The 23203-nt window shown below is 44.4% G+C and overlaps 1 protein-coding gene across 1 annotated transcript in view; it reads left to right on the plus strand.

The window, feature by feature from the left end:
• Window positions 1-23203, plus strand: part of FAM171A1 (family with sequence similarity 171 member A1) — a 124360-nt gene that overhangs the window by 98159 nt on the left and 2998 nt on the right. The window contains exons 6-7 of the mRNA XM_072955035.1: window positions 19513-19629; window positions 22555-22669. Of these exons, the coding sequence (XP_072811136.1) occupies window positions 19513-19629; window positions 22555-22669 (232 nt within the window). The remainder of the gene's footprint in view (window positions 1-19512; window positions 19630-22554; window positions 22670-23203) is intronic.

The raw sequence follows: 23203 nt of genomic DNA on the forward strand, positions 1-23203 counted from the left end.
TTCCCGCCATTTCACTAGGCATGTATGTATTAGTTATTTTGTGGTGCTAAAACTCAGCAGCTTTAAACACCAGCAGACATCTGTTACCTCACCATATGGAGGGTCAGGAACTCAGGCACAGCTTAGCTGGGTGGTTTGGGATCAGAATATCCAGCAAAGTTGCAGTCACACTGTCAGCCAGCATGTCCCAGGGTTCAGCAGGGGCTGGTGAGTGCACTTCCAGGCCTCAGTTCCTCCCTGGCTGTTGGCTAGAAGCTCCACTTCCTTGCCACGTGAGCATCTCCATAGGGCCGCTCACAACGTGACAGCTTGCTTCCACTGGGGTGAGTGATCCAAGAGAAATTACCTAATAAACTAAAAATACAAAAGCACAAGCGGGCAAAATGGAAGTCAAGGTCTTTTATAACCTAATGTCGAAGTGGCCTCCCCTCAGTTCTTTCCATGTACTGTTGGTCACAGAGCCCAATACTGGTGCAGCCCAGGCATGGACCACACAGGTGTGTGGACACCAGGAGTGGGCATCTTGGGCCCTTTTGGAGGCTGCCTTCCAAAAATATGTATTTAACAGAAAGGGGAATGTATGCTATGTACTGTTCTATAACTTGCCTTTAAAAAACCAATTGTATGTCATGAGCGTCTTTCCATAGCATTATTATTCCATAGCAACTATTATTCTACAGTGTCCACGTTAAGAGTGCATAGTATGCCCTTACATGGAGATGCCATAGTTCAGTTGCTCGATCCCCTGCAAATAGAAAAAACATCAAGGAGAGGGTGTCGCTCAGTGGTAGAGTGCATACCTAGCATGCACAAGGTCCTGGGTTCAATCCCCAGTACCTCTGTTAAAAAAAAAAGAAATTAAAATTTTTAATTAAAAAATAAAAGAACCAAAAAAAAAATACTCTGCTAAAACAAATCAATCAAACAAAAAAAATTACACAAGATGGGGAGGGTACAGCTCAATGGTAGAGCACATCTAGCATGCACAAGGTCCTGGATTCAGCCCTCAGTATCATCATTAAAAATAAAGAAACAAATAAATCTAATTATTCCCTCTCCCTTCAAAAAGTAAAAGATGTCACTTTTCTTACCAGTGCTGTGATAAGTATCTTTGTAGTGAAATCTTTATGCACAGTCGTGGTTGTTGCCTTGGGAGAAAATTTTAAAAGTGAAACAGCTGACTTTAAGATACACAGAATTCTAAAGCTTTTGATACATATTTCCAAATTTTCCTCCAGGAAGTTTTCCAGTTGACAGTCATAATAAGAATATGGGAGAACATGCTTGTGCTTAGGATTTTGACAGCACATTGGTTCCTATTCTCCCCTTGAAAATGCCAGTTTTCAAGTAACCCAGTACAGAATTTTAAACTGATAGACCATGCATAAAAATAATGGGGAGATTTTTGGTATCAAATCAAAGACACCTAATTCCTTCGGTAATCAAATTCTAGTTTTAGGAATTTATATTTGGAAATAAAGGCTTGTTGGGCTTTCTGGAGTTGGGGAGGAGAGGATTGTTGTGTTTTACTTTCCAGACAGTTGCTAACAAACTGCATAATTCTTTATGTAGAAGTCATTGACTTTATCAGATGTACCAAACTTGACGTCGTTAGAAGGAAATGTGATACACTAAGTCACATGGGCACATTATCATTGGTGTCCATTCTTCATGACTTGGTGATTTTTTGAGGCATGTGGTCCTGGTCAGGATGTAAGGAGCCCTGGGCTCCCAAGAGGAAATGAGTTGAGGGGGTGTGCCTGAGAGAACCCCTGAGAAAGATAGGAATTCTGAAGGGAGGAAAGGATGTGGACAACAAAGCAGGGACAGAAAGTATGAAGGAGAGGGGAAAGCTTGCACTGAGTCTGCCACTTGGAAAACTCTAAGTCCCACCTTGGACAGATCACCTGCACCTGTTTCCTCACTTGTGTAAGATGTGCGTCTGTCAATTCTCCTCCCTCGTGTAATCTCCCTGTCACTGTTGTCTGTCCAGGTCGTCCCCCAGCATGTCAAGGCAGTGCTGTGAAGCAGAGCATGTGGTTCAGAGCAGGGACTCTGAGGCGCAATGGATTGGAATTCCAGCTCTGCTGCCCACTAGCTGTGTGGCCTTGGCCAGTCTGCTTAACCTCTCTGGGCCAACTGTGAGATGGGGATAAAAATAGTACCTAAAGGTGAAATGAAGAGTGTATTTGTTAGTTGCAGTTCTCCAGAGAAACAGAATGGATAGGATGTGGGTGTGTGGGTGGGTGTGTTATGTGTGTATCTGTTTGTGTAAGAGAGAGAGTTCTGTTTTAAGGAACTGGCTCATGAAATCGTAGAGGCTGGCAAGTTCAAAATCTGCAGGGTGGGCAGACTGGAGACCCAGAGAAGATGTTGCAGTTTGAATCCAAAGGGACCTCTGCTGGCAGAATTTCCTCTTCCTCAGCTGGGGAGGGTCAGTCTTTATCTTAAGACCTTCAGTTGATTAGATGAGGCCCACACATATTAAGAAGAATAATTTGCTTTACTCAGTCTACTGATTTAAATGTTTGTCTCATCTTACAAATACCTTTGCAGCAACATCCAGGCTTGTTTGGTCAAATAGCTGAGTGTCGTGACCTAGCTAAGTAGACACAACAAATTAACCACCCCAAGGAATAAATTTGGTGAGATCTGTAAGAAGCTGAGTTCAGTGCCTGATACCTAGTACATCCTAAAAGTTTATTAAGTGAGCAAAGGTTTCCCCATTCTGTGAAAGTGTTTCTCAAACCATAACATCTAAACCACTTTCCCAAATTCCTCTTAGCTCAGATTTCTTGAAGGATTTTTATGTGCTGTTTCCATTTCTTGACCCACTGCAGTCCTGCAGTCCACATCCACTCTCCCAAAACCACAGTTACTAAGTTCAGCAGCTGCTGCATGTTCATAGAATCAAGCGACCCCCTCATCCTCTTGGACGTCTCTCCAGCGTGAGATGGTTTCCACTCTTTCGAAATGAAGACCCTCTTCCCTTGGCTCGGTGACTCAGTGTCCCCTGGGTCCTCCTCTCCTGCAGTACCCTGGGCTCTGCTCTAAGCCCAGATCCTCACTTACTTTAAATGCAGTCGCTGGGGCACCTCCTGGCTTCCCACATCTCCATAGCTACCTGTGCCCCCAAATCTGATCTCTGTGTTTCTGTCTATTAGACATCTGTCCCCGCATATCCTGTGGGAAACTCAGGTTCACATGCCTGAAACAGACCTGTTGACTCCCCTTATTTCAGCCCCTGTACCTGTTCATCTCCATGTTTCCTCTCTTGGCTAAGGATATCAGACCATCGAAGCAGAAACCCAAGAGTTATCCCCCGTTTATTCTTCTGCTTCTCCTTCCTGCCCCACCCACCGCCACGTCTGGTCCCTTGCAAGGTCCTGTGGATGTCAAGTCAGTATTTCTCCAGCCTCTCCTCTCCTCTCCTCCTCTGTGTCACCTCTGTCTGTCTCTTCCCTCTTTTCTGGCCAGTTCCAGCAGTGTCTGACTATCTTCTACCTCGCCTTCCCTCCACCAGGTCTTCTGTGCTGCTCCTTGGGTTGTCTTTCAAAACCACAGACCCTTTTCCCACAGAGAACATCTCAGAACCTCTCATTGTCCATACTCATTCACATGGCACACAGATCTCTTCAGAGCCATCCCTTACCCGGCTCTCCGGCTCACTTCCAACCATTCGATGGCACAGCTTCCATCGCTCCCACACCAAGCCATTTGCCCTTCCCTGGAGGAGCCTAGGTCTCTCTCATAGCTTGTCACACTTGTGAGTAGGAGCTCTCCTTTGAAATCCCTTTCTCTATGCCCTGAACAGTAATTTGGCCGCTCCTAAGCTCATTGTACATTTAGCGGTGGTACTAGACATATGTGAGGACACAGCCTGGCAGCTTCTCAGTTATTATCTGTGTCCTCCCCAAGTCTTCCTTATTTTTGAATCCTCATGATCAAGGACAGTTCCTGGCACGTGCTAGATTCCCAACTAAAATTTTTGCTGGATGATTGGATCAGATGAGAAGCATTTAGATGTTTTAAGGTTCAGGGCAGTTTAAGATATTACAGTGTAACATTTGCACTTAAGATTACTCTATACCTAGAACTTACCTTTACATGTCTATATACTTATAGTAAACATGTATCTATATATCTATACAAGTATGATGCTTTCAGTGCTCGTCTAGGGAGAGAACAGCTATATTGGATTTTTCTCCATCTTAGAGCTTCCATCCCCACTGTGATGATTCATCTGCTCCTTCCTGCCTCTTCATTTCTGAATGAACAGATCTGAATATGGATGAAAAGCAGTATAAAAGGCTGTGTTCCTAATACAGTGATGCTTTTGCTAGGGAGTCGTGCAGTTGTCATTGCAGTTGTCACAGGTCTGTAGAAGCAGCATCTTTGTTCTCATCATTTTATTTTGTACACAGCTCACAAGCAACAAAAGTTTATTTTTAAAATAATTTCGGATCTATATGGCAGGCTGAATGATTTCCCGCCAACCCAAATATCTCCACATCCTAATCCTGGGACCCTATGAATATTACCTTATGGTAAAGGGACTTTGCAAATGTGATTCAGTTCAGCATCTTGGGATGGGGAAATTCTCCTGGATTATCCACATGGGCCCGCTGTCATCACAACAGTCCATATAGGAGGGATTCAGGAGGGATCAGAATCAGAGGAGCTAACAACATAATGATGGAAGCAGAAGTTGGAGTGATGCACCTTGAAAATGGAGGAAGGGACCACAAGCCAAGGAACAGAGGCAGCCACGAACAGCTGGAAAAAGGCACAGAGATGGATTCTTCCTTCAGAGTCTCCAGAAAGACCAGCCCTGCTGATACTTTGACTGTAGCGCAGTGAAACTGCTTTTGGACTTCTGACCTCTAGAGCAGTAAGAGAATAAATCTGTGTTGTTTTAAGTCCCTCAGTTTGTGGTAATTTATTACAGGAGCAAAAGGAAATTAGTAAACAATGGAGATCAGTGAAAACAAAGGAATGTGCATGGTTATGAAGTCTCTAAAATGTAGGTTATCTAATTCTCCCCTTCCTCTCTGCAAATTACCCCCACGGCTTTGAACCTTTTGTCTCCGTTGTGTAGTTGATCTATTTTCTTTTAAGCATTCTTTTTTAACTTATCATCTACAGTGAAAAACGTAACTGCCTAATTCCTGGTTCTAACAGATTGTATGTGTGCAGAGAAAAGCCAGCGTTTGAATAGTCACTCAAAAATGATCAAATGAATTAAAATATGTTTTCTGAAAACTTTAAGATTGGATGGACATTTCAAAGAAACCATATGTTCTTTAACTTACTAAACTCAATAGAAATCTACATATTTCATAAGGGGTTTTCCTACTATTATTATATGTGATCAAAAATGTCCTTATTTAAGTAGAAATTAAATTACTGCAGTAAAATGAAAAGTTCTAAGAGTGTATTATAAGATCAGGAAAAAATAGGAACACATCTTAAGCATGTAACACTATTTACTGTCTGCTCTTTATAATTAATTCAGATAGGATAACCACTTCAAACCAGTTTAATACCTTAAATTATCTGCTTTTGAGATAAATCAAAGTCATTACAATTTCAAAATGTTTAACAGCCAGAAATAGCAATGTGTGAATCCATTAAGAATTTTCCATCTAATTAAGGGTCAGCAAACTATGGCCTGAAAGTTAAGAATGGCTTTTACATTTTTAAATGTTTGAAGACAGAATCAAAAGAGGAAGAGTATCTCATCATGCAAGAAAATTTTATGAAATGTAAGCCCCCCGAATAGTTTTATTGTGTGTTGTGGACTGAATTTTTGTATCCCACCCACAAAATGTGTATGTTGAAATCCTAACCCCCAGATAAATAGTATTTGGAGGTGAGGCCTTTGGAGGTGACTCGGCCATGAGGATGGAGTGCTCAAGATTGGGATTAGTGCCCTTAGAAAAGAGGTCCCAGAGCGCCCCCTCACCCCTTCCCCATGTGAGGACGCAGCAAGAAGGTGCCATCTGTGAACCAGAAAGAGGGCTCTCCCCAGACACAGAAGCAGCTGGCACCTTGGTCTTGGACTTGCCATCTTCCAAACTGTAAGAAGTGGATTTCTGTTGTTCATAAGCCACCCAGTTGATTTTGTTAGAGCAGCCCAAACGCACTAAGACACTGGGACTCAGCCATGCCCTTTGTTCGTGTGTGGTCTGTGAGTGCTTTTCCTGCCCCCTGCAGAGTTGAGGAGTTCTGACAGAGGCTATGGTTCCCAACCGGTATTTGCTATCTGGCCTATTACAGAAAACGTTTGTGACCCCTGATCTAAGATGCATTCAGCAGGGAAACTCTTACCACTTCATATTAAAATGCAAGTATATTCTTCACTCTGCAGAGCCAAATTGGGGTGCCTGATTCAGTCCCAATGCATACTGCCTGGCATCCAGGCAGCCTTCCGGCTTTTTGCCAGAGTGACAATTGATGCTCAGTGATAACACCTTAGGTATAGGGCAAGATTTCACACTCTGTAAAGAAGAATGAAATTGTTTTTTAGTTCCACGGGAATTCTGTTTGAAAAATAAATCCACGTTTTAATGCAAACTCTAATACTTTCGTCTCTGACTGCTGGATAACTGAAAGTCGGCTCTTATGAGAGAAGTAGAGGTGCTCCATTCCAAACGTCGTTAGAGTGGGTCAATATTTGATGCTGCCATTTATCACAGTTATCTTTTTCCTTTGCTTTTTTTTTTCCCTTCTAGTGGCCACAGTCCTTTTAATACTTTTTGGAACCAGTGAAGAATTTTCCGTTATAAAAATTATCATATCCATATTTTAACCCCCTTGTTCATTGGGGGGTAACCTAATTTACTAACACTCCCCTAGAACATAAGTTGGGATTTGTTTAGTATGTTACAACAGTATGAATTGACTGTGTGTATGCTCAGAAAAAAATGATTTTTTTTAATTTTTGGTTTTTTAAATTTTTTTTAGTATTATTGGGAGTAATTAGGTTTATTTATTTATGTTTTTAGATGGAGATACCGGGGATTGAACCCAGGACCCTGTGCATGCTAAGCACTGCGATCTACCACTGAGCTATACTCTCTCCCCAAAAAATGATTTTTTTTAAGAAGCCTGACTTGTACATATTAGAATCAAAAATGGTGCCACATTTACATGCTGTGCAAAAAACTGTCGTGTTAAAGTGTGTGGGGAAGGCTCTGTTTGGTGAGGATCAGTCTTTTCCTTTGGAGCATTCGCAAATTTCCCTAACTTGAGACCTTCTGACGGTGCTCTGTCTTTGGAAAAGTAGTGTGACGCCAGTGCCTGTGTCCTTGGCATCAAGGCACGTCTGAGGCGCTGGGCTGAAGTGACCTTGTCAGCTGTGTCCAGGGTCCAGCTGACCTCTGAAGGAAGCAGCTTTCCTTCCCTGGTCTGGCAGATGTAGTTTTGTTGGTCATGGTGAATGCATCTTAGCTGAGGCTTTCTGGACAGTAGGAGATGAGACGTCAGCTCACTCGTACAGACATCCCCTCTCCTTAGTCTATAAATGGGACAGCAGATGGCTGTCCCGCATTCTGGGTTGTCAGCTGCAATCTGACTCAGTGCCTTGGGGAACGGCCGCTTGTGAATAAGCAGACCAGGTCAGTGGTTTGCACTGAGAGTGACCCACCGACACTGAGTGGCAGAGAAATCACAACTTAAGCTCTTCTATGGGGTAAGTTTCTGCTTTTTCACAATAACTTAGGGTGCTTGGTTTGGATACCCTCCTTCTAATGAGATGGAGGGAAGGAAAAGCAGATTCCAAGGAAGCTCTGTTGTAGAATCCAGTTTTAACTGCCTTCCCAAAACACAGCCTGCAGAGTGCGTGCACGTTGCTATAGAAATGGTGTATGCTAAGCCAGCTTCTTCTGCTGTATGGCTCACGTGTGTCAGGCATTCAGGAATACTCGCTCCTAATTGCCCTGCGGTGGATTTGTCTCTGCATCAGATGGGGAACATTACTGCTGATGCTGTATTCATTTGAACGAGTCCTTTTAGGTGAGTCATGGCCAGCCTGCTCTTGAAGGTGGAACTTGATTTAAAATACAGATGTAAGATTTGATTCCATCTCATGGTTTTTCCAGGGAAGAAAGGTATGGGAGTTCTTGAAGCACCAAATTAGGTCTGTAACTTTAAGAAGATGAAAATAGTATTACTGGGGTGTCCTTTTCTCTGTAGATCATGAGCCACATGTTTTACATAGAAGGTGGTATATTGCCATGCAGAGGTGCAGTGAGTGAATTACAAGAGGGATCTCCATGGCACTGGGTGGGCAAAAGTTAGGACGAAAGAAGGGCATTCATGTTTCTACATGATGTGATATTAATTTTAGAACAATACACATTATCTTTTTTTTTCCCCAAAAAGAACAGACTCAGTAGTTAAGGGAATCAAAGAAGCAAGCAGACTTACCTATCTAAGTGTAATGTCAATCTGTCTTTAAGAAAGATGATCTGAGCGGGGAGGTTATAGCTCAGTGGTAGAGCACATGCTTAGCATGCACAAGGTCCTGGGTTCCACCCCCAGTACCTCCATTAAAAAGAAAGAAAGAAAATTGATCTGAAATGGATTTTGCCAGGATGAAGGCAATTTCTTAGAAACAAAGAAATAATTCTCAGGAAAAGAGTCTCTGCACTTCCAGATGTTAAAATTGCCCATAAAAGTGAATCGGGCTTTTCTTCGACATATAGAAGGGGGAAGAAAAGGTAATTTACCTGCAAAGAAAGCTGACTTTGAAGCAGTGCAACAAAAAGAACTCTGAAGATGCAGGACTTAATTTGGCAAACACCAGTCCAGCGAAAACTTTGGCCACAGATCTCTGCTGCCAGGTGGCCAACAAACTGTGATCTGTTCTTGAGACACAGATTGGTATCTTTTGGTCACCATGGACCATCAGCATCACAGTTGTGATGTTCCACTCCTGCTGCCCAAGTGGAATGGAGTCAGGCCACAGAAAACATGGAGAGACCGAATGCTGAGTGATCTCAGAACATGGACATTTGCTTTCTGACGTTGCCTAGCAACTCAAAAAACACTCTTGTAATACTAATCCATTCCTAAAAATTGTTAAGCCTTTTGTATTTGCAGAACCCCTGCCCACCCAATTCCTGCAACAACCAAAAAAAAAAAAAAATGAGAATTTTCAGAAAAGAAGACCATCATACTAGCAATCTTATAGTTGTGGTTCAGGGCCACTTTTGTTTTGAAACCCTATTCAGAGAGACTTAATCTTCCTAAAGGGTCATTTTATACAGAACGAGAACTTCTCACGCTTGAGTTGAACAGAAACAATTTTTGGCAAGCTTTACAAATGACCGTTGCTCATTTTGTGGCCTTAGAGTGTATACATCAATATGTTCTGCCTGAAAGTAAGTGTCTCATGTTACAGTCAGCCCTTCATTACCACTTATGGAATATCTAATTTGTAGATTATCTGTGGCAAGTGTGCATCCCCCGGCTGGCTTCCCCCATCACCTGGAAGCCTCAGAGCTTTCTGGCTTTGCTGCCACTTGGCCTTGGTCTTAAGCACAGCATCTCAGATGATCGGTCTAATATCAGCCTGGGTGAAAAATAATCAGGAAGGCAAAGCTGCCATAATTTATTTTAAAACCGAGTATTTTTTAAAATGCCTCTGTTTTCAATTATCTCCACTGAAATGGGTAATTAAAAGGTAGAATTATTTTTGATAGATTTGAATATTGCACATTGTACGGCATTTGGCAGGAGCGGCTAGAACACAAGCGGTCTGTAGCCCAGCAACTGAGACAGCTTGGACGTGGACGCTGGTTCCTGTTGATCTTGAGCCAGTCCTTTAACCTCTCTGGGCCTGTTTTCTCACCTATAAAATGGGAATAATAATAGCTGTCACCTCTGCCTCATAGAGTGGCTGTGAATGGAGAGCCCTTACAACAGTGCCTGGTACTGGCCAAAGTGCTCTATAAATGTTGGCCATTGTTATAATCACCTTTGCTCTTATTCAGCCCATATTTAGTTTGTGCTTTGGGGGTAAAGCATAATATAAGGGAGGAGGACGGGTACCATGAAGTCTTCGTGTCCTCAAATTTAATACCCAGTCTCATCCAAGGAAGCTTTGTAGCTGGTTTGCCAGAACATCCAGTCTGATTGGTCAGTACTCTTGTTCTGCGAGTTATCCCACATTCTGAATGTCATTGCTGTCTCCCTGTTTCCAAATGATTCAAAGTTCAGAATAAATGTTGCCTTTTAATTTGACTTGAGAGAGATAATGTACGTAAACACCTAGCGCATTGCCAGGCGTGTATTAAGTTCTTAATGTCTTGGTTCTTGCTGCCCCTTCTCTTGAATCACCCCTTAAAAATGATTTGCATGCATGCGCAAGCACATGCGTACACAGAACACGCACATCGAGCAAACCCAGCCCGCGCAGGATGTGTTTTGTTAAAGATTTCTGCAGAAGCGTGCTTGCTGGCTCTGCATTACGACCCATAGAGGAGTTGTACGTGACAGCCTGGCCATTTCACATGTGGGAAGTTCACCTAGATCAAAGGGGAAGAAAAACAGGATCGTTCGTGGAAAGATGTTTTTGTCTGCTCATTCTCAGCTGGGCTTATTTATTAGCAAAACAGGTATGACCACAGACCAACATTTTTCATTACTATTCTCAGAGAAACCCTGGAAGTAGGGGGCTACGTTCTTTCTTAATCAGAAAGAAGCCAAAATTTAGCACAGGGGAGTACTTGATACATATGCCCAGTATCCTAGGAATGGAGCAGGGGAGATGCAAAACGCGATTTCCTTCAGACTTAAATCCCCTTCCTGTTCGAGAGTATCCGATTTTGTGCATTCCTGCGTCTATGCCAAGATTTAATGTGGCTTTAATAGAATAATGGACTGGATCTGGGGCTGCGGAACCATAGTCCATTCCCAGATGTGTTTTGTTTGACCCATACAGTTGATTCGGGGTTATTTATTTGTTTGTTATGTTTTAATTTACTGCCAACATTTAAAAATGGAAAGATCTCCTGTGGAATTCTGTTCTTGGCTTCCCTTTTTAAAAATTGAACACTTTACTCATTTCAGCAAACAGACAGTGAACATCTTCTTTGCGCCAGGTTTCACTGTTCAAGGCTCTTGGGATAAAGCAATGACAAAACAAGTCAGGGAAGGTCCCTGTAATCATGAGGTTTTTGTTCTAAATGGAGGAGACAGACCATCAGTTTACTTCACTGGCTTAAGTGCTGTAAGACGGTTAAGTGGGGTGATGTCAGAGAAGGTGACTGGCTGCTCAGAACCTTTGGAGGAATGACATCTGAGCTGAGATCCAGAGACACCGAGGAGCCTAACATGGGAATGTCTTGCAGGCAGAACACTCTGGGCAGAAAAAAAAAATGGCCAACACAAAGTCTGAAGATTGGAACCAATTTAGCCAGACCTGCAGCAGCCAGTTCACGGAGAGGCACTGCCTCCTTTAAATGGCTGTCAACTACTGGTCGGTAGTCTGGCAAGTGACTGAATTATTTCTGAAATAATATTCCTGAGAGAAATATTCCTGAAATTGCTTCAAGTACTGGCCACCCAGTAGATGCACCCCGGCAACATTGTGGGAAATGGTACCAGCGTTTTCTGAAAGGATCGTCACGCCCACAACTGTGAAAATAATTTAGAGCTTTGCTACTCAAAAGTGGTCCACGGCCTGGGAGCTTGTTGGAAATGCAGAATCTCGTGCTGTGCTCCAGACCCACTGAATCAGAATCTTCATGTTAACAAGATGTCCGCTGTAACGAGCTCTTTTTACAAGCAGTGGTCAAGAGCATCTTACCACCTCTGTCCAGATGTTCATCTACTTGTTTTTATGCCACCCTTCATTCTGAGCGAGTTTTTTAATGCTGGGGATTAGTGGCTGTGCTCCCCATAATCCTCATCTGCCTTCCCTACCCAATCCCTTCTGACATGTAATTGCAAGATGGATATTGGATTTAGTGGGTAATGAACAGAATTTCTCTCCAAATGGGCTTAATTATCCTGCACTCTGATACTGCTTTCTGGAAATTTATATATACCTGTTGTAAACTCAAAATTCTCTCATTAAGTTTTATTAATGCTATTATGCATCCTAATACTTCTGGCTACCTATTTAAGGCATACGCTTTCTATAACTCTGCCAGAATCTTTATGGTTTTCCCATTACTGCTCTCTCCTAAAATTTGTCTCAGTAAGTCTTGTGATAGCTCAGCTAAAGCTTAAAGGGGGAAAAAATCAGTGGCTTGGATTAAATTTATTTTTAAGAATCCATTTCTCAAAACTAACCCTAAAAATACCCAGGGAACATGTTGTATTTGAACACTGATTCATTTCTTGTTTTAATTTCTAATAATTCAATATAGCTGTGATTTTATGCTTTGAACAGAAGGTCATCGGTGATAGTGAGTTGCCCTTAATTTTATTTCTGTTTGAACTGGTCCTGAGATATAATTGCCCAAAGTTGCAGGAATCCAACCATCTGTATGTAACTTTCACCCATCAATTCCATTGCTTTCAACAGGAGCCATCAGATAATAGAGCACCAGGTGAAACACTCTGCTGTGTCATTAACAAGGAATGTATCCACCTCGCAGAGTTCACAAACAGTAATTCCAAAAACAGGAACATAGCTATTGAAAGGCATAGCTTTTAATTGGGGTGGGGGGGCAGCGGGGGAGAAGACTACTCCACAATATCATAAAAATACGCGCTGCTGCTGTTTCTGCTGTGCTGATGGACGGGACATAAGGGCTGGTGGACTTTCCTGTTCTGACTTTCACAGGTGATCTTGTCCCGCTGAAGTTCTGTTGCAGCATGCAATAAAATAGACTCAGAGCTTAACACTTCTACCCGTACAGCTGGTAAAAAAAGGCAGTAGAAGTTATAGTTTAAGATAATGCAGACGGAAGTCCTGGAAAATAAGTCACTGCCAGTCTCTAGAGAAATCCAGTGTATTTGGGAATCTGGGGAGGCCCTGTGATTATAAGTAGCAGCAATAATAGTAAACAATAGCTATGGATCTGAGAGATACATGCCTCTTAAGGAGACAGCCCTGAGATAAGCTAATGCCCACACCATCCTGATCATTCAGCAGGAGTCACCACCACCCAAGCAAGAGGGTCACTGGCCATAACCAACAGCTGAAAGGCAAGACCACCAGAGGTTCCTACTGTCCAAGTTTGTGCCTGTGTCATGCATGCATGTGGCTCACCTCTCAACACCAATGTTGCCAAATATTTCGCAGTGAACAACTAAGTTGTTGGAATAGAAATGGCTCTGTTTCTCAGTGTGATATTCACCTTTTAACCCATAGAACTTTGTCTGAGATGAGTTTTCTGAGGGGCTGTGGAGTTGCTTCGAGTCCCAGTTTGTAGACCTAGTGGAACTCACTCCTGTCTCTTTCAGGAAAAATGTATCAGTCAGAATATATTAGTGGCACAAAGTAGAATACCCAACTACAAGTGCTTAAGTGATGAGGCTGTTTATTGTTCACGTGACAAAGGAAATGTGAAGCCACCAGCTCCAGGACTGCGCCCTGGGTTCCGTGAGACCGCCAAGGACCTTCCATTCCTCAGCTGGGGCCACCCTCGCATGTCCTGGGGTCACACAGCTAGAAAGGGGCAGAGCTAGAATTCCCAGGCGGGCTTATCTTCATCCAGGCAAGTCATCGATGTGGTCAGTCAGCCCTTGATTGTGCTGGACTTGGATCTGCCCAGTGTCCTGGGGTGTGACGTGGTCACAAGTCCCAGTGTAAGAGCAATGACTTGTTTCTCTATATATTGGCTAAGGTGCCAGATGCCAGCTTCAACTTGTCATCTGTTAGAATGCAGGTTTTCACTTCTAATTTCCTTCTCAAAATCAACAGTGCTCATCATAACAGATTTTTCTACTTGTTACTAAATGCTGAGATGAGCTGGCAAGGCTGATAAAATGGGGGCTTCGAGGCAGAATAAGTGGGCCAGGCAGGAAAAGCAAGGTAAATCTGAACCCCAGAGGTCGTTTTCAAGTTAGACATTATGTTTTTGCTTTTTTCATATTTTAAGAGTTCTTTTCCCCTTTAATAGGCATTTGTTTACAGTTTGAAATCACTTTTTCTTTTGAACTGAAGTATAGTCTATTTACAATGTTGTGTTAGTTTCTGGTGTATGGCATAGTGATTCATATATATATATATATATATATATATATATATATGAATATATATGAATATATATATATATATTCCTTTTCATATTCTTTTTCATAATAGGCCACTACAAGATATTGATTATAGTTCCCTGTGCTATATATTAAGACCTTATTGTTTTGAACTCACTTTTCTTTATATTTTGCAAATAAAAGCTGGTTTCATTCCTGCTTGGTAACCAAGCAAAAAAGCAGCACCCTTGGTGATTGCTATGAGACCCCATCAGATCTCACAGGTGAGCATAAGGCATATCTTTCAGCCTGTCAATTACTGTGTGCAATCATCATTGCGATTAAATGTAGCTTCCAAGTTAAGAACTCATGGTGCTTTATACCCCGAACAGATCTTGACAGCTAAATACATAACTAACACAGTCTCAAAAGATGAAGATGGTTTTTTAACAAAGCATTTATCCTTGAAAGGATCTCTAAATCTTTCCAATGTGCGAGGTTTCACTCTTAGAGAATGAAAATTCAGACAAAAACTGATCTCAGGGTGTGTACTGAAGAAACAAGACACTGAGCTTGGACTCAGAGGAGCTCTGTTCCTCTGCTTTTATCCCTCACGCTGCAGCCTGCAGACTTTATTCTAGATGCAGTCTTCACGCAGTGGGTTATCTGGTTCCCAGTAGTAGATGCCCCTAGTTGGGAGTTGGGGGCTGTTGATTGTGAAGGAGCAAAGCTGATAACAGAAATGCTGATGACAGCGTGTAGGAAGGGTGAGGGAGGGAAGAGGGGAGGGAGGAAGTGTGGAAGGAATCGGGGAAGGAAGGAGAAGGCGGCTGTGGGTGGGAGTATTTAGCATAAGAGCAAACAACTTCGTTCCTCAGTAGAGACCTAAGAGCATCAGGAATTTAGGACCAACATCAGTTAATCATAATCCTGACCCTGAATGATCACGAAAAATCAAAACTATACTCAACATTATAAGGCAGAAGTAAATGATACTTTTTAGAATTATGTAAAACTGCCTTTTCAAACTTTGGGAAACAAGTTACATGGAAGAATAACTTCCAAACTGTGTTCAGGTGATGTCCCGGGGGTTGCAGGGTTGGGGTGGGAGGGTTCTTGTGACCTGTTTGCAGAGAAGCCTGTCTTTTATCTGTTTTCTATAATAATTTCTTAATTTTCTTAATATAAAGATTCCAGTAAAGAGACAGTGTTAAAATGCTTTAAAAACTATTTGAAAACTGCTGATCTAGAAGTTTCAGTGATGTGGAGTTTCGTTCCTTGGTGATGCCGGGGGTGTCTCTGCAACCCCCACACACGTGCAGTCCCAGGAATAGATATGCCAGGGGGTAAGAGACAGAGCACAGAGATGCTCGTGGTCCCCAGCCTGCCTGCTCCTGCCACACCCACTTAACAGCCGGCTACCCTCCCCGGGCAGCCGGGGCAGTCGCAGCTGTGCGTGAAAGCCACAGCCTGGCCGGGCGGATGGGGTGGGGCATGAGAAAGCGTGGGGTCCTCCTGCCCATGCACCTTCACCAGCGGAGCAGCCTGGAGACTCTGCGTGTCCCAGCAGCTGCCTGGACTGCCTGTTCGTCAAGAGACACCTGAGAGAGCCATCAGGAAGCCCTGTCGTGCTGTGATACCTTAGGGCCTGCCCTCATGTCTGGACCACAGAGGAGACAAGTTTCACCCGGACAGCCCTCCGGGCCGTTGTGCTGACCCAGGAGTACCCAGAGGCTGGCCCCACCCAGGAGGCAGGTGGGCAGACACAAGGAGAAAAAGCAGGAGGCCTCCCACTTGGAATTTTCCACAGAGCAGGAGCAACCTGCATCCTCCCCAGTCTGTCTGAGCAGTGCCAAGGCCCCCACGGGGATGAGGGAGGACCTGATCTTTGCACCCTGGCCAAGAGTCCAGCAGTCATATGACGTTACTCAGCAGAAGAGACTCTACAGAGGTCTGTTTGTCCTTCTGTCCCATCACCAGTGAAGATTCCCGGCACTGGCTCCCTGGCCATGAGGACAAGAATCTCTCGTGTGTGCAGCTCAGGTGGGAAAACATCCTCTTCCCACACCATCAGGATTTCAGTAATGAGAAGCATATGTTCCTAGTACACAATTCATTAATTCTTGTGTTCCCTGTAGTGAATTTCCTCCCGCAGAACACAGAAAGCTTGGACAAGGCTTTTGCCAATAACAGCGTGATTGTTGAATCCTAAGACAGTGTCACCCTTGATTCACTGAATGCATGCACATTTTGTGGAAAACTTAGGCCAAAATAAATGCCTCTTTCCCAGCTGGCTTAGTTCCCTCTGGTCTGAAAGGGCAGAATCCCAATCTCAGCTGCACTTCCGTAAGGAGACCTTCCCTGCCAGCCACACCCAGCCCTGCACGGAAGGTCACCTGGTATTACTGGGGGAGGGGGGCTGCACGTCTGGGGCTTTCACGCTCAGGTACTACCTCGTTCCCACGCCAAGGATATTTCTAGATGACGAGAAGACAAAAGGAGCACAGGACACAGGCCCACACTGGCCGAGGACATCAGACATTGGACGAGAGGTTAGCAACTTAGACAGCGTAGGTTTCTGGAAAATGGATGAGGTAGTAATCTGTGCCTTGGGACCCCTGAGACACATGCTGGAGGGACTCAGGATAGACACAGGATGTGTCTTGAATCTTGAAAGATGGGTAGGTTTTTGGGAGAGAGGAGAACCACGTGAGGTTGGAACAACAGTTGGGGGCCAAAGTCGCTGGCTCAGGTAAAAGTGTATGTTTTGAGAACCGACCTGAGAAGAGCGGGTTGGGGGGTGGGTGGCACCGCACCTGGAAGGGCGGGCGGTCAGAAAGCTCTGACCTCACCTCCTCTGTGCCTCCAGTTACAGGTCCTGGTGGCCTCCCACTGCTGATGGCATTGGGAGCCCTGCCCAGCCCTCCCCTTCCTTCCCTGGGCATCTTGTGTTTGTACATGCTGTTCTGATTCCTTTCTTGCTGCTCCCTCCCGCCTCCCGCCTCCCACTCCCAGGTGACAGCTTGACTGTTCCGAAGACGCCGACTCACCCCCAGCCTTCCCTGCCCGCCCCAGGTGGCACACTCCTCCCTACGCTCCCTAAGCAGCTTGTGTTCCATCTTCCCGTCTCCCACCAGCGTCACATGGGCCCTCAGGCTGGACTTGGGGTCCTGTTAGCTGGGTGCGGGTGTGTGTGTGTATCTGCCCACTAGATTTGCCCCCCAGTATAACTGGGAAGTGTTTTAAAAGCCCATTTTGGCTGTGTTGTAGAAAGCCAAGGCAATGTGGCCCATCCACGTAGGGAGCTTTGCCCTTGACTGAGCAGGAATCAGGACTCTTTGAGGCTCCAGCTCTTTTCCTCTGGGTCCCGTAAGCCTAACCTAGTATCTGTTCCCCTTGAAGAGCAGTGACTCAAGAATCTAATCTGGGGGAAACTGCAAACCAAAGGAATGCAGGCCACTTCCTGGCTGATAGGAGAGGCTGGCCGGGCTGCTCCTGCGGGAGACCGTGTGGGGGCAGGGCGGTGGGGTGTGGAAGTCCTGAGCTAAATAGCACGGGACCCCCAGGGGAAAACCGGAAGTGGTGGCAAACAGTCTGTTCTCTGCCTTCAGGAAAACTTTCTGACCCAACACAGAACCCATCTAGCTGCACTTGTCAAACGCCCTCCGTTTCCCTTTCCTCAGCAGCCCCGTGGAGTGAGTGGTGCTTGGAGGGACTGAACCATCTCTGGGTGGATGCTCTTCAGCCAGTGAAGCTGAATTGAGCATCCTTGTCCTCGTGCTCATCTTTGAAACTTCCATCTTATAGTCTAGTCAAAGTTGAATTGAAATGCCCTGGCGCCATGATTCAGCCCGTTGCGTGGGGAGGTCAGACAACGCCAGGCACCTGCCTGGCCTCCCCCATCTTCCTTCTTGGTTCAGCTGCTATCAGTGAAGGGCGGGGGCGTGGGGGGGCTGGGAGGAGGGACGGGAGGGCGGGGCTGGGGCACCTTTCCATCCACTGTATTTGAATGTTGCTATGGCAACGGAGAGGCCCTAGAAGCAGCGCCAAGTATTGTTTCTTTCCTCAGGAGGGGAAGAAATCCACTCTTGGCATCTCAGTGATGTGTGTACCTGGGAAAGGCAAGGATTTGGAGACTGGAAGGTGGCATATTTGGTGCACAGCTGGAGCCTTTAGGCCTAGAGGGGTCAGGGTTCCACACACAGCCATTTCAGGGGGTGGGCCTGTGGGTGCGGAGCGCTGTGGGCCCAGAGGAGAGCTGGAGCCTGGTGTAAGGTACCTGTGACTCCAGGCTACTGAGTCGGCGGGGTGCGCACTGGCCGTGGGGGGCCCAGCCAGCACTCTCTTTTGCGCCCCCACCTCAAAGCACGGGCTTCTACAGGTGAGACAGGTGATAGCCAGAGTCTTGGGCAATGGGGTCTGCTCCTGGGAACCTTACAAAGTGAAAAAGTTACCAAACCCTGGGGAGCTTTGTGGGAGAGGCAGCAGGGCAGAGCGGAAGCAGCAGCACTGGCCTTGAGGACAGAGAGAGAGACAGACAGACCTAGTGTGCCCCTGCTCTGCTCTCTACCCCGGGGGGCCTCAGAAGAGTTCCGTGTCTCACCAGTCTCCTGTCCAAAAGGGGGGAATAAGTCCTACTCTGTAGGACCGTTGTGAGAACTGTAGGTAATATATATAAAAGACATCACTGTGATTAGCTAGCTTGTAGTAGGTGCTCATTAATGCGAAATACTAGTTAAAGTAGTAACTGAAAGACAGCACCGCCCTGGGCTTACTCGGTGTCTCTCAGCATCAGAACCAACTGGAAGCTTTTAAAATACTCAACTAAGCCAAGCTTGCAAGGTGGGACCAAGATGTCTATGTATTTTTTAAAGCTTCCTGAAGTAACTCTGATGTCACCAGTCTGAGACTTCGGGTAGGAAATCCGTTTATTTGCTTGAGGATGAAGAATATAAATAGCGCTGGAGTTTCCCCTCTTCTTTCCCCTCCCACCAACCTTTTTCATGCTACCTTTATTCTGCTTCAAAACTCCAAAGGCTTCTGGAAGAGATCGGCCATGATGGCAGAAGTCATAACCTCCAAATGCTTCTGCCAAAATGATCTGTGTTTGGAAGCAGGGCTGTGTGATAGAGAGGCTGAAAGTAATTAAGTCAGGAAGACAAAGAGAAATGAAAGTCCAACTCTTTCCTGAAAGGAGGTGAAAAGAATTTCTGCAGAAAGTGAAATGCAGTCCCTCCACGACGGTTGGACCCTTTGGGCTCTCATGGGTTATACACATGACACTTAAGGTGACTTGTACAAACCTTAACTAGGAGTTTTGCGTGCCTCTGGCTAAAGTTCTTTTCCTGCATCCCACAGGAACGTGGTTGAAGAGTGGTCTCGGCCTTGTGCACCAGGAAGACAGCCAGCTGACGTGGACGTACATTGCCCCGCAGCTGGGGTACTGGGTGGCAGCCATGTCTCCTCCCAGTCCAGGTAACAGCATCCCCAACGCCTGCAGTGATGGAGAGTGACTCTTTTGCGGTTTCAGGCTAAGTAGGATTCTGAGAGTGACTTCAGCAGGGAGTCACATCTTCCTCCAACCAGTTGGAAATGTGAAAATCAAACGACGAGACAAAGGTATTTTGTGGGGGTGGGGAAGTTCTGGTTGGAACTCTCCCATCTGGGATAAGAAGAATGCATAGGAAAGAGTCTTGTCTCCAGTCTCTGTCTTGCTCAGACAGCTGCCATGGGGAATTATTAATCTGAAGCCCACAGACGTGGTTTCAACCTCCTCCCTAATTCCTGAAACAGCTGTGGCCTGGTGGAAGAGAACGTGTAGCGAAAGGCACTCACCAGAGGAGCTAGCAAAAAGTCACCATTCATTGGAGGCTTCTTGGGGCAAAAACCTGGAATGAGCATTTCTGAAAGGCTTAAAAGCAAGCCTGTTACTTTATGTCTAAAAGAATATTCATCTCCACTTAGGATATGTGAATTAATTTGTATTGTTCAAAGTGTGACTAAAAGTTTATTTTTTTTAACCTAGCCGCCCTGATTTATCCCTGTGAGTGTTCCAGAATTTTTTTTTTTTTCCAAAATAGTCACCTTAGAAGAAGTCTTTCCAGTGGTGGCTTCTATTACTTCAAAATGCCTTTTGGACCTACCTCCCTTGGACAGTCTTCATTAGTGAAACTGTTCATGGGTGGCCATTCTTTATACTCAGAGGGTCCCTTTGATTTTTCTTCAACGCATCTAAAAGTCACCCGCCTCCACATGTGGTGAATAGAGTAAGTAATTGAGCTAGGCCAAAATGTGCTAGGATTAAAAGTTGTCTCTTGTCAGTTACCCATGAAAGCAGTTCCAAAACGGGAATCCAGAATATTTTAGCGATGGAGTTTTCACTGGAATGAACACTTAGACTTCCAACGTGACTAATTTGACGGAAGTCAATCCAAGATGAGGGTTGAAAAATCTGTTCCATGTACTTTAGACTCCCATCCTGAGAATATGTCACTTCACTTCTGGGTTTTCGAAATATGTTTCCCTTTACAAGAATGGTCTCGTAGCCATGTAGGCATGCACCGGCTTCAGAAATGCCCCGTCTCCAAATCTGGAATGCCTGGAATATGACTCTGAGTAAGGAAAGAAAGAAAAGATACTCCTTAAGCACCATCGTAGAGGCCACAAAGCCCACACATTAGAGTTAACTTTTATTTTCGATCCATTTCAAACAACTGTGGCTCTCAGTTTTCCCATCATGAGACAGATTAATAGATGCTTTTGTAATGAAGGGAAAAAGAATGACTCCATGTAGGTTGACCCAAGCTTCCTGAGAGGAGGGAAGGAAGAGGCCAAAAGCTCTAAAAAGCATACAAATTACAGCCCCTGGTGGCTTTTAATGTAGAAACACATCTGTTGGTGTCCTCACACCTGTCACTTTTATTAAAACAAATCACAGTGACACTGTGCTTTCATGAGCCTGAAACCAACAAGAACATAATTAGAGTTTTCTCTTTCATTCTCTGGCTAAGAAGCAAGTGAAGTATGGCTATGAATTTTATCAAGATTTCCACTGGCAGAAGTTAAAATAATAACATTTTAAGTGCTTAAAAGGACCAGGCTTCAGTTATTTGTGAATGATTTTTATGAGTACCCCGATTTCTTGGTGACTACCTGCCAAGGCATTACCTATGTCTGTGGGGTGGTCTCTACGTAAAAAAAAAAGTTTCTCTGAACAATTAAGGCCATGCATAGTTGTCAGTAATTTTTCCATCTTTTGTAAATGGTAACTCCCACTCACTCCTACTGAAGTGATTTATAGTTAGGAGAGAATGCTGTTATCTTTTGAACTTAAGTGATGTCACTATTTTCAAAAATCAACAAGTCCCCCTGGATTCATGTAGCTTTTAAGAGATATAGCTCCTTCTAAAGATTTTTGAAGAACGATATCCCTTAGAATATCAAACATTAATCAATCAATGGGTGTTTATGATGTTTGGTGATCATAACCACGCTACTCCGACGGAATGTGTAACCACACTCCTACCTTCTCATCTTTTGGTGCCCTGCCAGGATACCTGGATGCCAATAATTCTGTGCCCAAATATTGTACTTTGGGGGGATTTTTGTTTTCGATGTCAATCCATTGTCAGGGACGTTAAGATAGGTTCTTACGACTATTGAACATAAACAGTAAGTTAAACTGCCTCTTGGGATTCTTCCCAATGTAAATTAAGAAGAAAACATGTTTGCCTCTGATAAGCTTGTCTGTAAGCTCTGGAGACGTCTGCGGCCAGTTCAGACTTGCCATTTTGAAGAGGTGCTAAAGAGGAAGATTTTATTTTTTGTAAATGGGAGACATTTTAGAAACTCTCGATGCCCCCGTAAGGAGCTGCAGATTTTTTTTTAAGTCACAGGAAATTTATTTCCTACGTTTCAACCGATTTATTTCGGCCAAGGGCTCTCTACATAGTAATCATTGCCCAGAGAAAGTGAGGATAAAATCTCATGAGTTTTTTTTCTCCCACGGGATCATAAAATCCTCAGGTGTTCAGGCCAGGTCTCTGAGTCGATGAGTCCCACTCATTGTATGATTACGCATCCAGTTTTCTGGTATTAAAAGGCCACATATTCAGCATGATGAACATGGCACTGGGTGCAGCTCTCCTCCTGGCTAAGGAGGGACATGGTCACTACACGTAGACTCTTGAGTGCTCACAGTGCTCAGTGATGGTATGGGGATCCCTTTTCATTGAGGGAGGCTAGGATGATGCTGCAGCCACACGGTGATGCATTTGTTGCTGGCCTTGCTCCACGCCCCAGCCAAGAAGAGTAAGAAAAACGTCACGCTCTCAGTTAGTTAATCCCTCTTTTTATGTAAAGGCTTTCACAAATCTAAAATGCCCGTTTCTGACCTTCTAGGTCCCGTTGTCACACAGGACATCACCACGTATCACACGGTGTTTCTTTTGGCCATCTTGGGAGGAATGGCTTTCATACTTTTGGTTTTGCTGTGTCTCCTTTTGTACTATTGCAGGTAAAGTTTCACCAGTCGGGGTGCTAACTTTTTAAATTTGAAATTTCTTGCACAAGCATTGATATTGAGTTCTCTTCTCTGAGTCGAGGTCCTTTTTTTCTCATAAGAAAATACGTAAGAACCAAATGTATGTCATGTAAGTTGCAAACACAGGACGTGACAGGCATGCATGCATGATGTTTCTTAGGAAGGAGTCATTAAAAAGGTTTGATCATCATGAAGATTTGTTCAGAATATTCCTAAATGGTAATTAAGAGGTGATATTCTCAAGAACAAAGCAGAATTGTTCTTACTTTGATGCCTCGTCTGCTCGGCTTGCAAGAATGTTTATTGCCGACTCTGGGGCACCCACTTTTGAATGAATAACTTGGATGTTCTCAGGGTGAAAGCTGCGGTTTGAGACCCTCAGAATCAAAATAAGGCTGAGGGTGTGGGGTGAGAAGGCTTCTGGTTTTCCATTAGTTGTTTTGTCTTGTATCTTCCTGCGAGAATTGAGAATGAGATTTTGACTTGAAAACTCAGCATTCTGAGGAC

The sequence above is a fragment of the Vicugna pacos genome, chromosome 35, assembly GCF_048564905.1.
Source record: "Vicugna pacos chromosome 35, VicPac4, whole genome shotgun sequence".
Classification (NCBI taxonomy): Eukaryota; Metazoa; Chordata; class Mammalia; order Artiodactyla; family Camelidae; genus Vicugna; species Vicugna pacos.